The sequence below is a fragment of the Stegostoma tigrinum genome, chromosome 25 (genome assembly GCF_030684315.1).
Source record: "Stegostoma tigrinum isolate sSteTig4 chromosome 25, sSteTig4.hap1, whole genome shotgun sequence".
Classification (NCBI taxonomy): Eukaryota; Metazoa; Chordata; class Chondrichthyes; order Orectolobiformes; family Stegostomatidae; genus Stegostoma; species Stegostoma tigrinum.
The window spans coordinates 17,552,120-17,568,722 of NC_081378.1; the positions used below are offsets into that span (position 1 = coordinate 17,552,120).

At 40.3% G+C, this 16,603-nt stretch overlaps 1 protein-coding gene across 1 annotated transcript in view; it reads left to right on the forward strand.

Annotated features, from left to right (window-relative positions):
- The window catches only part of snd1 (staphylococcal nuclease and tudor domain containing 1), an 879,367-nt gene that overhangs the window by 265,637 nt on the left and 597,127 nt on the right, over positions 1–16,603 (forward strand). The window contains exon 15 of the mRNA XM_048553925.2: positions 9,085–9,226. Within this exon, the coding sequence (XP_048409882.1) occupies positions 9,085–9,226 (142 nt within the window). The remainder of the gene's footprint in view (positions 1–9,084; positions 9,227–16,603) is intronic.

Genomic DNA, 16,603 nt, shown 5'->3' on the forward strand with positions numbered 1-16,603 from the left:
TTAAATAAATGATTTTGAAGATGGATAATTCCACAATATCAGCTCAATTTTGTTAGTGAACTTGGATAAGAAGAAAAGTACTTTAAAGTCAACACTTTGAATGCTCCAAGATAAAATTGTGGAAGTTAACACACAAATTATTTGGTTCAGCAACTGCGCTGGCTCTTATCTAAAGCAGTTCATTCTGGGAAGAAAAAGTAATGCTGTCATGTGTTCTTGCGTTCAACAAGAAGATGCAAAAGTACCATATTTCAAAATGAACAGCAACTTAGGCTGCATGAGAACGTGACAAAGTCCACTCCGACCTGGTTATCTTGGAGAATGTACCGGGAATTATTGTTGTCCGTGCTTTTGTTTCATTCAGATGGCTGGGCATATTCCTTTTGTCTGCAGAAGAGAAGTCCCAGTATATACACGTATTGTATTAGATTGCGATATGAGAGTTATATTGTAAGTCTGACTGATCTTAAATTGGTTGTTAGTGGAATTCTTAGCACACTTAGGATTCTTTAGCAAGAATTGAACAATCGTGGAATCACATCTGACATCAGTCGTATGTTCTGAGGTTTGCAAACATAGACAGTTTGTATGTAGTTAGTACTCTAACCCTAACCCAGCAGTCAAACGGCAATGCTGTTTTACATAATCTGATATGTCGGCCACGCAGAGAGATAATACTTGCTGCTGAACCAGCACGAGCAGTGATATACCATGTTTTTTTTTTGCTATAGGTAGAATTGTTAAATTTAAATCTGGGATGAATACGTTTTTGTTAAGCAAGGGTATCAAGTGATGTAGGCACAAGGCAGGTACATCAAGTTAGAAGGGCCCATTATCACTTGACATGGTCTTACTGCTCCACCATTCAATGGCTGGACGGCCTACTCCTGTTCCAATATAATTGAGTTTTTACATTTGGAATACCAGTGCCATGAAGTGCGGATGTAGATGAAGTATCGATAACATGTAGTAAAAGTTGAGATGATGAAGGGACATAAGGGGCATCATTTTCACAGAGGGTGGTGCATGTATGGAATGAGTTGCCAGAAGTTGTTGTGGAGGCTGGCATTATTAGAACATTTAAATGGCATCTGGATGGGTAAATGAATAGGAAGGGTTTAGAGGGATGTGGGCCAAATGTTGGCAAGTGAGACTAGATTTATACAGGATATTTGATCGCCATGGATGAGTTGGTCTTGAAGGGTCTGTGCTGTACATCTCTATGACGCTAAATAATTTTATGAATAATAGTTTTCTGAATTGTTGAATGTTTCACCATCTGCTATTGGGACTTATGATTACTCTCCCACCAGCAGCCAATGACTCATTCAACTGTTATGATCCCATTGATTCTAATACTGGATAAATCCAATTGTAGAGTGAAACTTGACTTGGTAGATGGTATGTTTAATTTTTGCAATTGGATCCCATGGTGGTTAGTCAATGAAAGGTATTCATTTGCAGCCTCATAATTTCATAATTCTAATAGTCTAAAACTTTTCCGTTCCAACAACACACAGATTTCAATTCAAAATGTCCTGGCTCGAAGCTCTGTGGATCAAAACCTTTTTATTTTGCTGAGGTGACTGCTTCCTCTGCTCTGAGCTCGATTTTTCTGCTTGGAGGAACTGATCTACTCTATAAACTAAATTCTGGGTTCCTCTCAACTAAAATTTCAAACTTCTGAATTGGAGTCAAAACTAAACTAAATGTCTTATTGTATTTGCTCTGCCTGTCAGAAATGCAACAGTATAAACATTTTTTCCATTAACACTAAGGGGGTTAGAACCACACTTATACAGAAGGACATTTGGTCTATCTTGTCTGTAACAACCCAAAGACATCCAGGTGCCCTTTGTAATCCCACCTTCTTGCACATGGCCCACAGCCCTGCAGCTAATTGGACTTGTGGTGCAGATCCAGGCACTTTTTAAAGAGATTAGGGTCTGTGCCTGAGTTGGTGGTGGAAGCAATGAATTGTAGGCACCCACCATTTTCTCCTTTAAAAAGTTTTTACTCATGTCTCCTCTAATCCTTCTGCCACTTAGCTTGAATCTATGATTCTTGGTTTTTGAGCTTTCTGCCAAGGGAAACAGGTTCCTCCTGTCTGTTCTATCTCTACCCCTCTCAATTTTGCACATCTCAATTATATGACCCCTCGGCCGTCTTTTGTTCCAAGGAAAACAGCCCCAACCTCTCCAGTCTCCCCTTGTAGAAACAATTCTGTAACCCTGGCAACTTCCTAAAAAAAAATCTTCTCTGCACACTGTTCAGAGCAGTTATGTCCTTCCTGTAATGTGGTGACTGGAACTGTTCACAATGCTCCAGTTATGACCTCACTGGTGTCTTATACAGTATAAACATTATATCCCTACTCTATGCCTCTACCAGCAAAGTAGAGCATTCCATCTGCATTCTTATAATCATATCTACCTGTACTACTGCCTGTGACGACCTGTGCGTTTACATGCCAAGGTTTCTCACTTCATCCAACCCTCAGTAATTTCTCACTTATTATGTATATTCTCTTTTACTGTGTGACTTCCCCAACTACATTACGTCACACTTAGAGTTGAACTCCTATCTCCCACTTTCCTGCCCACTCTACCAATCCATCTATATCAGTTTGGAGCTTACAGCTATCCTCTACACTAACCACTGCACAGACATTTTTTTATGTTTGTGTGCCGACTTTCTAATTGTGCCCTCATGTTTAAGTCCATATCATTAATGTATAAAACGAGCAGTAGGGGTTTCAGTGCTGAGCCCTATGGAACACCATCTGAAACAGCATTCCATTTGCAAGGACAGCCATTGACCATTACCCTTTGTTTCTTGTTACAAAGCCGACTTTGGGTCTAATTTGATACATTACCCTGTATCCGTGTTTTTGGATGGTCAGCCATGTGGGACCTTGTCAATACTTTACTAAAGTTTATGTAGACAGTATCCATATCGATCACACTTGTCAATTCCTTAAAAAAATTCAATCAACCAGAGGTTGCGAACAAGTGCTTTAAAATGACTGTGCAGTTTTCACAAAAGCAGCTGCATTCAAGCAGGGTTGATACTGTTAACTGGTACTGAAATATCTACAGTGCAACAAAATTCTGAATTCACTAACCAGTGTTTGGTTATGTTCAGCAGCATGAACATTTATTTAGCACTTGGGCTAAATGAAGCCACTCACTGTTTCACCACTTGTCACGCCTCCAGTCATAGAATGTTGCTATCCTATAGAAACAAGAAAGGAATGACCCTTATTTGGAAGAACTCCTTCATTTCCTCTTGCCTGTATTTGAATATGAGCTTCATGGGTTGGATTGAGCTGCGAGGTGGATCTGGATTCTGCTTCAAGGGCCACAAGTTGAACAATTCCGATCGAACTGTTTTGGGAGGATAAGCTCACAGAGTTTAAGAGTCGTGAGATCTTGTTGCAGCTCTATAAAACTTTGGTTAGACCGCACTTGGAATACTGCGTCCAGTTCTGGGCGCCCTATTATAGGAAAGATGTGGATGCTTTGGAGAGGGTTCAGAGGAGGTTTACCAGGATGCTGCCTGGACTGGAGGGCTTATCTTATGAAGAGAGGTTGACTGAGCTCTGTCTCTTTTCATTGGAGAAAAGGAGGAGGAGAGGGGACCTAATTGAGGTATACAAGATAATGAGAGGCATAGATAGAGTTGATAGCCAGAGACTATTTCCCAGGGCAGAAATGGCTAGCACGAGGGGTCATAGTTTTAAGCTGGTTGGTGGAAAGTATAGAGGGGATGTCAGAGGCAGGTTCTTTACGCAGAGAGTTGTGAGAGCATGGAATGCGTTGCCAGCAGCAGTTGTGGAAGCAAGGTCATTGGGGTCATTTAAGAGACTGCTGGACATGCATATGGTCACAGAAATTTGAGGGTGCATCCATGAGGGTCAATGGTCGGCACAACATTGTGGGCTGAAGGGCCTGTTCTGTGCTGTACTGTTCTATGTTCTATGATATACTCAAGACCATTTCATAGAAAATACGTATTGGAACTAACCAGGGATGAAACTGTTTCAGATCTTAACTTGTGAAATGACATAGCATTTATTTATTAATTTTACAATCAAGGATGCAATGTGGCCGATTGGTCATAATTCCATAAAAATTCACATCAAATTTGAAAGTAACATATTTTGGCAAGAATCAAGACTCTAAAAACCAATTAAGTAGGTATGAGGGCATTTTGGTTAAGATAGATCGTAATTATATTTAAAATTATGGGACCACATGACCAGTGGCAAGTGTTTTCTAAAAATAACTCTTCTCAATGGAAGTGCATTCTACTCTCAAGCAAAGAAATTAGATAAGTAGTACTTTGGTGGTTTTGGAGTGAATCCAGGTGACAATTTTGAAGAAATATGGGTACAGCACTAGTACCAAAGGTAGTCATTGGGCTAAAAGCTGACAAATCTTCTGGATTTCATAGACTACATTTGAATTTGCATTAGCTTTATTGTCACATGACTCACATGAGTACACTGAAATGTTTACAAGTCGCCACTTACAGCACCATTTGTAGGCACGAGGTACCTAGACAAGGATTCTTCAATACAAGTTCATCAGCGGGGGAAACAATTAGAAAAGTAAAGTAAAAGGTCCAGCATTATAGATCATAGGAATAAATTAGAAAACAGGAAATAAAATCTTCAGGACACAGTCCTTCCAACCCAATCCACTCCAGGCCTTGACTGCGGGCCACGCCGGTCTTCACCTCAAGGCTCTTGAGGCTGGGACACCACTCTGGAATCACCTCAAGGCCAGAAGACTGATGTGCTAGGTTGGAGACTGCCACACCAGGTCCAAGATAAGGTCATGAGTCCAAGTTCCCCCCTAAACCTGAGAGTTCAGGGCATCACTAAGAAGAAAGAAGAGAGCGAAAGAAACGGACAGCACAAGCCAGCTCCAGCTGAAGCACCCTACTCTGCTGCCATCTGGGACATGGGTATATTTTCAAATGCCAAGATAGTGGATGTTATCACTACGAATTAAGAAAAATCATAGAAAATCCTGGTCATAAAATATTCAAAGGTGCTATGATCCTAGTTGTTGAAAGTTTGATCTGAGAATGTTGCTCATGTAAAATAAAGCCAGAAGGTGCTGGAGAAACTCTGTGGATCTTACAGAATCTGTGGGGGGAGGGAAGGAAGTGTCCCAGTGATATTATCACTAGACTATGAATCCTGAGACCAAAATATTATTCTGAGGACGCAGTTCAAATCAATTTGGAAGAGGATTAAAACCTAGAATTGAGAATTTAATGATGGTTGTGTAATAGTTGTTTGTTGGAGAAACCTATCTAGTTCAGTAATGTCCTTTAGGGAAGGGAACTGCTTTCCTTACCTGGTCTACATGTTACTGCAAATCCACAGCAATTCTTAATAGCCCCCGAGGTGAGCAATAAATGTCAATCAAACCAGCGACCAGTACTCCAAAAGTGGCTTCACCAACAGGTTGTACAACCTCCTCGTAATGTCCCAACTGCTTTAGTCACTGGTCTGAACAATGAAGGCAAGTGTGCTAAATGCTGCCTCAACCACCCTGCCTACTGTGATGCAACTTTCAATGAACTACATGGCCGAATAGAATTAACTTAACAGAATTTTTTGAGGACATGACAAAGTTGATTGAGGGAATGGCTGTAGATGTCATATACGTGGACTTCAGTAAGGCGTTTGATAAGGTTCCCCATGGCAGGCTGATGGAGAAAGTGAAGTCACATGGGGTCCAGGGTGTGCTAGCTAGATGGATGAAAACTGGCTGGGCAACAGGAGGCGGAGAGTAGTAGTGGAGGGGAGTTTCTCAAATTGGAGACCTGTGACCAGTGGTGTTCCACAGGGATCTGTGCTGGGACCACTGGTTTGTGATACGTATAAAATGATTTGGAGGAAGGTATAGGTGGTCTGATTAGCAAGTTTGCAGATGACACTAAGGTTGGTGGAGTAGCAGATAGTGAAGGGAACTGTCAGAGATTACAGCAGAATATCGATAGATTGGAGAGTTGGGCAGATAAATGACAGATGGAGTTCAATCCAGGCAAATGCGAGGTGATGCATTTTCGATGATCTAATTCAAGAGCAAACTATACAATGGAAAAGACCTGGGGAAAGTTGATGTTCAGAGAGATCTGGGTGTTCAGTCCATTGTTCCCTAAAGCTGGCAACGCAGGTCAATAGAGTGGTCAAGAAGACATACGGCATGCTTTCCTTCATCGGACGGGGTATTGAGTACAAGAGTCAGCAGGCCATGTTACAGTTGTATAAGGCTTTGGTTTGGCCACGTTTAGAGTACTGCGTACAGTTCTGGTTGCCACGTTACCAAAAGGATGTGAATGCTTTGAAGAGGGTGCAGAGGGCGTTCACCAGGATGTTGCCTGGTATGGAGGGCATTAGCTATGAAGAAAAGGTGAGTGGATTAGGATTATTTTCATTAGAAATACAGAGATTGAGGGGGGAGAACCTGATTAAGGTCTACAAAATCATGAGGGGTATAGACAAGGTGGATAGCAAGAAGCTTTTTCCCCAGAGTGGGGTACTCAATTACTAGGGGTCATGAGTTCAAAGTGAGAGGAGGAAAGTTTAGGGGAGAAATGTATGGAAAGCTCTTTATGCAGAGGGTGGTGGGTGCCTGGAACGCGTTGCCAGCAGAGGTGGTAGACGCAGACACAGGAGTGTCTTTTAAGATGTATCTGGACAGGTACGTGGATGGGCAGGGAGCGAAGGGATACACAGACCCTTAGAAAACAGATGACAGGCTTAGACTGAGGATCTTGATCGGCCCAGTCTTGGAGGGCCGAAGGGCCTGTTCCTGTGCTGTAATTTTCTTTGTTCTTTGAATGCCTAGTTCCCTTTGTTTGACAGTGTTACCCAGGGCCCTGTTGCATAAGTCCTACCCTTGTTTCCTTACCAAAATACAATAGCTCACATCTATCCAAATTAAACAACAGAGTAAAGAAACACAGTGCTCACGATACGCTTTGGCGAGACCAAATACAGACTGGATTACCACCTTGCTGACCACCTCACACTGTCACTAAGAATGATCCCGACTTTCCAGTTGCTTGCCATTTTCAATAAGCCACCTTGCTCTCGCAAACAATGCTCTCGCATACTACAATGTTCTAGCAAAGCTCAATGCAAGCTGGAGGGGCAACATCTTATTTTTCACATAAGCACGGCCTGTAGGAATTAATATTGACTTCCAAAGCATCAGAGAACTTGGTGTCTTATCCAGCATTGAGGAAAGTGATTGTAGGTTGTTAATGGTTAGTTGTTTCAGTTCCAGGGGTGGTATTGCAAAAATTTGAGCATAATGTTTTGGCCCAACTGTCTTCAGCCACTTCAAAGATGACCTTTGCTTCATTACACCAAGTTATGACGATATTTACTGATGATGTTCAACACCATTCGTGACTGTTCAGAATCTGAAGCCAATCATGTATGTAGGTTGGAAGACTTGGACAACTTTAAAGCTTCAGCTGATAAGTGGCAGGTGACATTGCCTGGCACTTAAGTGACAGAAATGACCATCTCCAACAAGAGAGAATATAATTGTCTCCCAATTTTACTCAGTGGTATTGCCTTGGCAGAATTCCGTCCCAACATGCTGGGGGTTACAACAGATGAAGAACTGAAGGGCACCATAGCACATCAGAGGCGAGGAATCCTGCAGTGTGTAACTCACCTCACTTGTAAAACCTGCCCATGACTTAAAATGCTCAAATCAGCAGTGTGATGGATAACTCCACACATGCCTGAATGAGTCCAGTTCTAACAACATATGAAGCTTGTCGCCATGAAGGACAAAGCATTCTGTTTAATTCACCCTGTTTACCACCAGTGCACAGTGATAGCACTGTGGACCATCTACAAGATGCATTGCAATAACTCTTCAAGCCGCCTCTGATGTTGTAGTAATTTCTACCCACTGCAAATCACTCTTCATATCATAAACATGACTTTGAAGTTTATCATCAGTCTTTCACTGTTGGCGCATCAGAATACTGGAACTCCCTTCCGAACAGCATTGCGGGTGTCCCTTCATCCCAAGAACTGCAACGTTTTACGCTGGCAGCATACTATCACTTCCTGCAGGACAATTAGAGATAGGAAATAAATAGTGCCACAGTTGGTGACTCCCATATTTCTTAAGCAAATACATAAAAAGCACCTGTTTGCTTGGCTGCTATACATTCCTTTATTTAAAGTGTTGAAATATAATTGTGTTGTTAATCTATGGGGCAAATGATGAGGCACTGGGAGCCTTAAAGCTGAGATCATCTGCAGTCAGAAAATAATGAAGTGTTTTGTCGCTCTCTTACGTGGAAGTTTATGACCATATCAACAACATTACTTTGTATAGAAATAGTTATAAAATATGCAGGGTTTTTTTAAGTTGGAATTTATAACTCTGCTGTTAAGAGAATTCATGAGTCATTTATACTTGAGGTTTGAACTGGAGGAATACTGATATAAAAATATATTTATTTTGTGCTGCCTGGTAGTGAGAAACTGTAGTGGAGAATCACTTCTGTGTCACCTGATAGGTACTTATATGCACTGAGCTAAGCTGATAGCTTCATTGTTATAATGTTCACAAAGCTATTCAGCTTAAAATATCAATGCTGTTGCTCTGCAAGCTGAAGATCTTTTAGTAACTAGCTTTTGAGAAGCTTGGATTTGTATTGTTCCTTATTTGCCTCGCATCATAAGACTTATTATGAACAAACTGCTTTGAAATGTGCTGAATACAGATAATTTTGTGGTCAAATGTTCAATTATCATTTGTATCTGATGTGACTGAGAGGAGAAGACACTGATTTGATCTCAATGTGTTGAATCCACAAGGAATGTAGTTTCTTCAACAATGTTCTATCAAAGCTCAATGCGAGCTGGAAGAGCAACATCTTATTTTTGCTAAGTTTAGGCTTAAGGCTAATTTTAAAAATTCAATCTGAATTCTAATTCCCGATTGACAAGCAATATTTGTTACTCTTTTTGCTGGTGATTGTCGGTCTGCAAGCACATTTCCAAGTAACTTCATATCTTTTTGCATACAGGACACCCAGAAAGCCAAGCAATTTCTGCCATTCTTGCAGAGAGCCGGACGTTCAGAGGCTGTGGTTGAATATGTCTTCAGTGGCTCCCGTCTGAAACTTTACATGCCAAAAGAAACTTGTCTGATCACCTTCCTGCTAGCAGGTAAGTGATGAAATATTAAATTGACCTGAGTATTAAATATAGTATTCTGCAGTATTGCAATCTGATCTGTAAATCAAGGTTTCATTTGGTCACAAATGAAATAAGACTAACATACTTGGTGAGTGCTTGGTCGGCTTGCTGAAGTGTAGTTTATTGACATGCTGGCCGAAGCTATCATGATATTAGAGCAATACCATGTAGTTGGAGTTATGTTGAGTTCTTTGCAAAGCAAATTGTTCAAACACTTACAAGTTCTGAAATAAATCTATGGATCTTCATGATTCAACATTACTGTACTACAGGTAATGAGACATTGGAGATGCTGGCTGAACATAAATTTTATTTTGTTATTGACCTGCGAAACTCTAGCGAGAGAGAGGAGTTTGAGGAAATTTATATAGATGAAGTAGTAATACTGGAGTAGGTAACAGAACTAAAAGTTGATGGTTATCCTGGAGCTCATTGTTTGTACCCTTGGGTTAAAAAAAGGAAGCCAAAGAAATAACAAATGTATGGATATTAATCTTGTCTAAATTTTGTGGATTCTGAACTAATCTATGGATTGGAAGGTAGCAAATGTAACCGGACTAAAAATAGAAGTAAGAAGAGAGAAACAAAGAGGTGTGCAGGTTAGGTGGATTGGCCATGCTACATTGCTCCTTGTATCCAGGAATGTGCAGGCTAGGGAGGGTTAACCGTGGAACATACAGGGCCACGGTGGGTTGTAGGTGGGATGTTCTTTGGAAGGTCACTGGACTCAGAGCTGAATGGCCTGCTTCCACACTGTAGGGATTTCTATGATTCTATGAAAGACTGATAGTGGATACTTGGGAATTCAAGAAAGTTAGGCAGAAGAAATGGAAATTGAATTTTTTTTTAGGTTGAAACTAACAGGATTGATACAGGGAACCTGCAAATGTTAATAGATTTCAAACACTATTTGATAAGTAGCCACACCAGAAAATATTACTTAAAATTAGGGCACATGGAATTACGAATAATATGCTTTGAGGATTGGTTAATGGATGGAAAATGGAGTGTGGGAATCAACTGACCATTTCCAGAATAATTAGCTGGATACTGTAAGGATCAGAGTTTGTTTCTGTTACTTAGGATCTGTATCATTGATTTTGATAGAACCCAGTGTCTTCTGACAAAGTTATGAATGGAACATAAACTCTGAAGCAGGTAGAAAGAGTCTGGGAAATAGACAAGTTGAGAGAGTGGGCAACCCACATGTTAAATGAAATTTAATGTGGACAAGTGTAAAATTGTACATTTTGGTGGGACAAACAAATAGTTTTCTTTCTAAATAGCAAAAGCTCGAGAAATGTTAGTATTCAGAAGGTGCTAAGTGTTCTTGTAAAGTTAACATACCAATACAACAAGGAAATAAGAAAACAAGTGGTTTGTTAAGCCCAAATATCAAGTGATTGGAGTACAAGTGAAAACACATGACACTACGAATAGATAGGACCTTGGTGAGTCCATAACTGGACTCCTTGCAGGGAATGCAACAAAGATTCAGAAGCTGCACTGAAGATGTTACCTAGCATGGTAATGAAACATATGCGGAACCACAAAACAGCTCGGCGAGCCAACCAACCTCCAACGTCCACAACCCGAACTACTCCAAAACCTTAAAGATTCATTAGACTAATTCCTGGAGTGGCAGTTATTGTCCTTTCAGGAGAGATTGTGCAGTCTGTTTCTGAAATCTGTAAAGCTAAGAATGAGAGCTGGTCTCATGCTGTTGAAATGTATAAACCTGTACTGGATGTGACAGTATAGGTATTTGAAGGTTGTTTCCTTTGGCAGTGCATACTGGAGCTGTGGCCTCACAACGTCAGATTAAAAGTTGGTGAATCGGTTTTCAACTAAGTCCAAGACACAAATCGATAAATTTTTGGACATGGAGGGGTTTAAGGGAAACAGATTGTGGCAAAAGAGGGAATTGAGATGAAGGATCAGCCATAGTTTTGCTAAGTGATACAGTATGCGTGAAGCACCAAATAGTTTTCCCCATGCCCCAGCCCCACTTCACACCTTGTTATAAAGTCATATACAGTGAATGTTGGAGATCTGAAATTAAAACAAGTGCTGGGGCAACTCAGCACTTGGTCAGGCCTTTCACACTCTTTGTATTTAATATATTCTCAAGTTCTCATTGAGATGTGTCATTCAAATGTAAGTAGATCTTCACTGTACAGTGACCGACACTTGAAATAGGGACAACAGAGTGTGGAGCTGGATGAACACAGCAGGCCAAGCAGCATCTCAGGAGCACAAAAGCTGACGTTTCAGGCCTAGACCCTTCATCAGAGACGGGGATGGGGAGAGGGAACATAGAGAGGGAGGCGGACCGAAGATGGAGAGAAAAGAAGAAAGGTAGAGAGGAGAGTATAGGTGGGGAGGTAGGGAGGGGATAGGTCAGATCAGGAAAGATGGACAGGTTTATTTGCATTGCCAGTTATAGCTGGCACAGATTCCCCAAAACTGATGCCTGTGGAAAGCCAGTATTCTCTTTAGATGAAGTAGTGCAAGGAGGAGTTGCTGAGCTCAATGAGCTGAATTAGCATTAATAATCAACATTGCTGCTTATATTCTGTCAGCCCAGTTTGCCCCTGTGGACAGTGTAGCATTAATGACATAGTTCTGCAAATTACGGTTTTGAAAGCATGTGCATGGAAATAATACCTTGCATTTATTAAGAGGTAGAATAGAATGATTGCTAATGGAATGATAATTAAGAGGACTTAGGCTTAATTTCTACTATAATTCATAGAATTAATAAACTGTAGAGGAAACATTTGGCCCAACATGTTTTTGCCAGTTCTTTTGAAATACTAACTACATTGAAGCTGTCAGACTACCATGAAGATCCAAATGAAAGAAAATACCTTTTGTTTAAACTTTTTGATCTACATGTTTCCAGTCTCATGGCACAATGGTTGCCTCAGAACTGCTGTGGCTGAGCAGGACACTCACTTGTATCAAGCCAATGCAAAGATTACCATGTGGACAATTGCATTTAGAATAACCCTTATTCCCCACCATGACAACTGGGAAGCCCGCCCTGCCAGCATGTAAACTTTGAGAAAATAATCTCAACGTAACACTAGCAGGACCAACTCAGCCGATGCAATTTCCTGTTTATGCCCATCGACCTGGGCCCAGAGGTTATTTGGATGCATGAGTGAAATAATTGTCAATCTTTCTTCTGTAGGATGAGGAGAATCGTTTAAAAGTGCTTAAATCTAATTGTTAATCCTTTGGATTTCCCCATTCTTCATGCCATAAAATAATAACTATGGCAAGAATTACATTTAGGGATCCTCTCTGTAAGAATGATCAGACCAAAGCAGAATTTCAGCTTTAGTTTGAGGGTGGATAATGTGGATCTGAAATGCCTTGTGTAAAGGTGATGAAAAAGATATGAGGACAGTTGACGAAACTTGAATACGAAATTAGTTAGAAAGCAGGATGTTACAGAAGCAGTGGTAGACATAATGGTGCCAGCTTATGATAATAGTCATAGTTATACAGCATGACAACAGACCCTTTGGTTGGCATGCATGAGTTGGACCAGGTATCCTAAACTGAACTCGTCCCATTTTCCTTAGGTTTACAGGGATACAGGTGAAACTTTCTCGTTCATGTGCCTATGCAAATGTCTTTTAAACGCTGTAATTGTACCTGCCTCTACCACTTCCTGTGGCAGCTCATTCAGTACATGCAGCACCCTCTGCCTGAAAATGTTGCCCTGATATCTCTCTTAAATCTTACCCATCTCACACTAAACCTGTGCTGTCTAGTTTTGGACTCCCGTATCCTGGGTAAAACAATCTTTGCTACTCACCTCATCAATGCCACTCATAATTTTAAAAGCCTCTGTAAGGTCACCCTTCAAATAAGTCAGATCTCAGAAGGGAACTTGGTTTTAATTTTTAAAATTGGTTTCCATGGTATTTAGTCACTGGAATATGAGACTGCAGAGGTCCTTTAACAAAATATAAGTTTATTAATGTAAAATCAATAAGGGAATCAAGGGTTAAAGGGTAAAGGCAGAAAACTAAAATTGAGGAATGTCAGATCAGCCATGATCTCATTGAATGGTGGAGCAGACATGATGGACTGAATGACTTAATGCTACTCGTACATCTAAAAAGCAAAGCTATATGAATACAAGACAACATATTGCAAGCAGCAAAAAGAATTAAACCAAAGTTCTCCACATTTTTAAACAGATACTAGAATTCTAGAGAAATTTCACTCCTATCGCTATTCTTTTTTTTTAAACTTAACTGACTCCTCTCAGTTTATTTTCCTTGGAAGGTAGAGGTAGCTTTTCTATTTCTTTCCAGATCCATTGACATGAACGTTTCACAATTCTTGTGGCTTAAACTTTTTCAATTCAGGATTTCCATCCAAGCTGTCCTAGCTTAGAAGCTTCCCAGTTTAAAGACTTAAATTAGGGAAACTGCCCCTGCTGAGCTAAGGGCTTGGTTCTCTCGACTTTTTTTTTCTTCTTCCTGAAGTGAGTTCATATTTCTCCTGAACTAAAACCTCGAGCCTTCTGTTCTGAAGTCAAAAGTGAACTTGTGATTTTTCTGGTCTGTTGTAAACTTGGTATAAGCATTCCATCCATGAGTTTCTACATGGCACTTGACAGTCACATGCTTTCTTAAATGATGAACATAGGTTGCTGTTACAAATGACTTTCTGGCCTGTTTTAAAAAAAATCTTCTGTTTTAAAATCCAAATTCCCAATTATGTACACTTTTCATTGCAACCTGTAAGGAGATAGAATATACTTCTGTTGTCAGTTATAAACTATCGTGGGGGACAAAAAAGACTCCATAGGAAGAATATAACAAGGTGTCGAGCTGGATGAACACAGCAGGTCAAGCAGTATCAGAGGAGCAGGAAAGCTGACGTTTTGGGTCTAGACACTTCTTTGGAAATGGCCAGCTCTACATCTTGTGATGTCAGATTCTCCAGCATCGGCAGTTCCTACTATCTCTCCATAGGAAGATCTGTACATCGCTAACTTTGAAAGCTAAGAATGTAAACAACTTGAAAGGAAGGATATGCAATTTTGTAAAAATTGGTAGCCCAGATAATTGAATTTTCTTAAGCAATGGATAAATTTTTTAAAATGTGGGAAAAATGAGAGAAATGTTGTGAGAAATGACTCTAAGTACAAAGAGCCTTTTAAAAGGAAAAGAATAGCTAATGTTAGTTTTGGCCCCTTTAAAGATGTGACTGGGAGATTAATAATGGAATCAAGGGAATGGCAGAGACTGAACAAGAATTTTGTGTCTGACATCATAGTAGAAGACACAAACTGATATCAAGAATAATAGAAAAACAAGGAACGAAAGAGAAATGGGAACTTGAAGCTATTATAATCACAAGAGAAAAGCCCCAGGAAAATCAATGAATCTCAAGGCTGCTGAGTCCTTCGGATCTCATGGCTTGCATCATAGAAATGCAAACATGTAATTCAGCTTATGTGAATTTTAGTAAATAAGCTTAACTTTCAGTTTTAGGAAATAATCAAAAATGCACTTAGAAATTTGAGGTCCTGTTACTTTGAGGTCAGCAGTTGGACCGATAGGAGTATAAGGCTGAGATAAAAATTCAAACGCAAGCTGTCTGTACTGCCTGCAGTAATAACCATGCAGAAATTATAGTAGAAGCATTCAGTGAACTCTCAAAGGCAGTAAAACCCATTTACTTGATTAGAGTGAAGAAAAAATTGTGCATGAAGTATGTTAAACCGTAACAGTTGGGTCAAGGACAACCCAAGATAGGTTATGCTATCTTGGAGTTGGGAGCTTAAGATTTTCTGATTTTTGAGGTTGTTGACTTGCTCACTGAACTAGCTTGCTTGGACATGCACAGGAATTCCTAGAGCCATGGTTCTCAACCCAGAATGCAACCAACAAACATACAGGATTGGACCCGATATACAAACCCATACAGAACACAACCGGTAATGACACTACTCACCGTAACGGACCGGACGGTGTAAATTCCAAGCAGAGTAGAACAACATCGCTTCATCGAAGGCCTCACTGGCACTACTTAGCATTGTGACAAAACGTCTGATTGAAAACAAGCCAGCTTGGCAAGCAAGTCAATTTTCTGATTTTGCTTTATCTGAGTTTTTGCTGGAAGAAGAGTCACTGCTGGTGCATGAGAACATACTGAAGTAAAGTAGATTCAGGCTATGTAAATGCTACTAGCAGAATCCAGTGTGTCAGGCATAGAAATTCCTGGAAGCCATTGATGGTTCAATGTAAAAGAGAGTGGGGATGAATGAAATCACAAACATTTTTTACTTTATGCAACTGAGAAATATTGGAGTTGAGAAGCCCAGGGTTCTGAGGAAGGGTCACCGGACCCGAAGCATTAACTCTGTTTTCTCCTCCACAGATGCTGTCAGATTTGCTGAGCTTTTCCAGCAACTTTGTTTTTGTTCCTGATTTACAGTATCTGCAGTTCTTTTGGTTTTTATTTAACAAAGATCATTGTCTGCAAAAGAGCTAGAATTGTGTAGTGGAGTGCAGCTTTGGAAACCCACTGGAATGCAGTCTTGGGAAGTAATTCAGCCACCAAGACGTGAGAAGTCGATGATGCAGTCTGAGTCATAGAGGCTGTTAAGGGAGTTCTAGAGGTGGATCTTTCCAAGTGAATAATTGGAATTCCTTGTAAAGGATCAAAAGTTTTAAAAGGATTTGGTGACCGAAAGGGTAACTAATGCCTGGGTAGTGCTGTGAAGTCCATAGGACTGTCTTGACTGAATCACTTACTTGATATTATGCATCATGGAGTGTTTGGCCACACCTGATATGTTAAGCCTTAATTACTACTTGTAGTAGCTGTAGCGAAGTGGCCTGGAAAGATAACATAGGTTAACTACTGCTATAAGGACACTGTAGACAATTCAACACGTTATGTTCGATCACTGATGGTTGGATGTTGAATTAGTCAATCAAGGAAGGCCTGGGCGCTGGCCAGCTGACTGCAGACAATGTTGAGGTGAAAAGAGAAAGCAAAGAGTGAACTGGTTCTGACTGTGTTATGAACAACGGGCAGCTTTGTGTTTTGAAAGCTTCTGGATGCTGTTTTTGTGTTACTCACTGTCTGGTTTCACTCCAGTTATCGACTTAGAGTGTTTTGAGAGTCCCAGTTTGTAAGAAGTCACTGAATAATTCTGGAATTCTGCAGAGGCTATACACTTGGGTGACTTCAGAATTCAAGTGAGATATAAAATCCATCAGTTGAGGATTTCATAAAGGCATGGTTTTCATCGTTGAAACAGTTATCGAACTGGTAAATTAAGATTCTTTTATTTTCTTTCTGAATTTA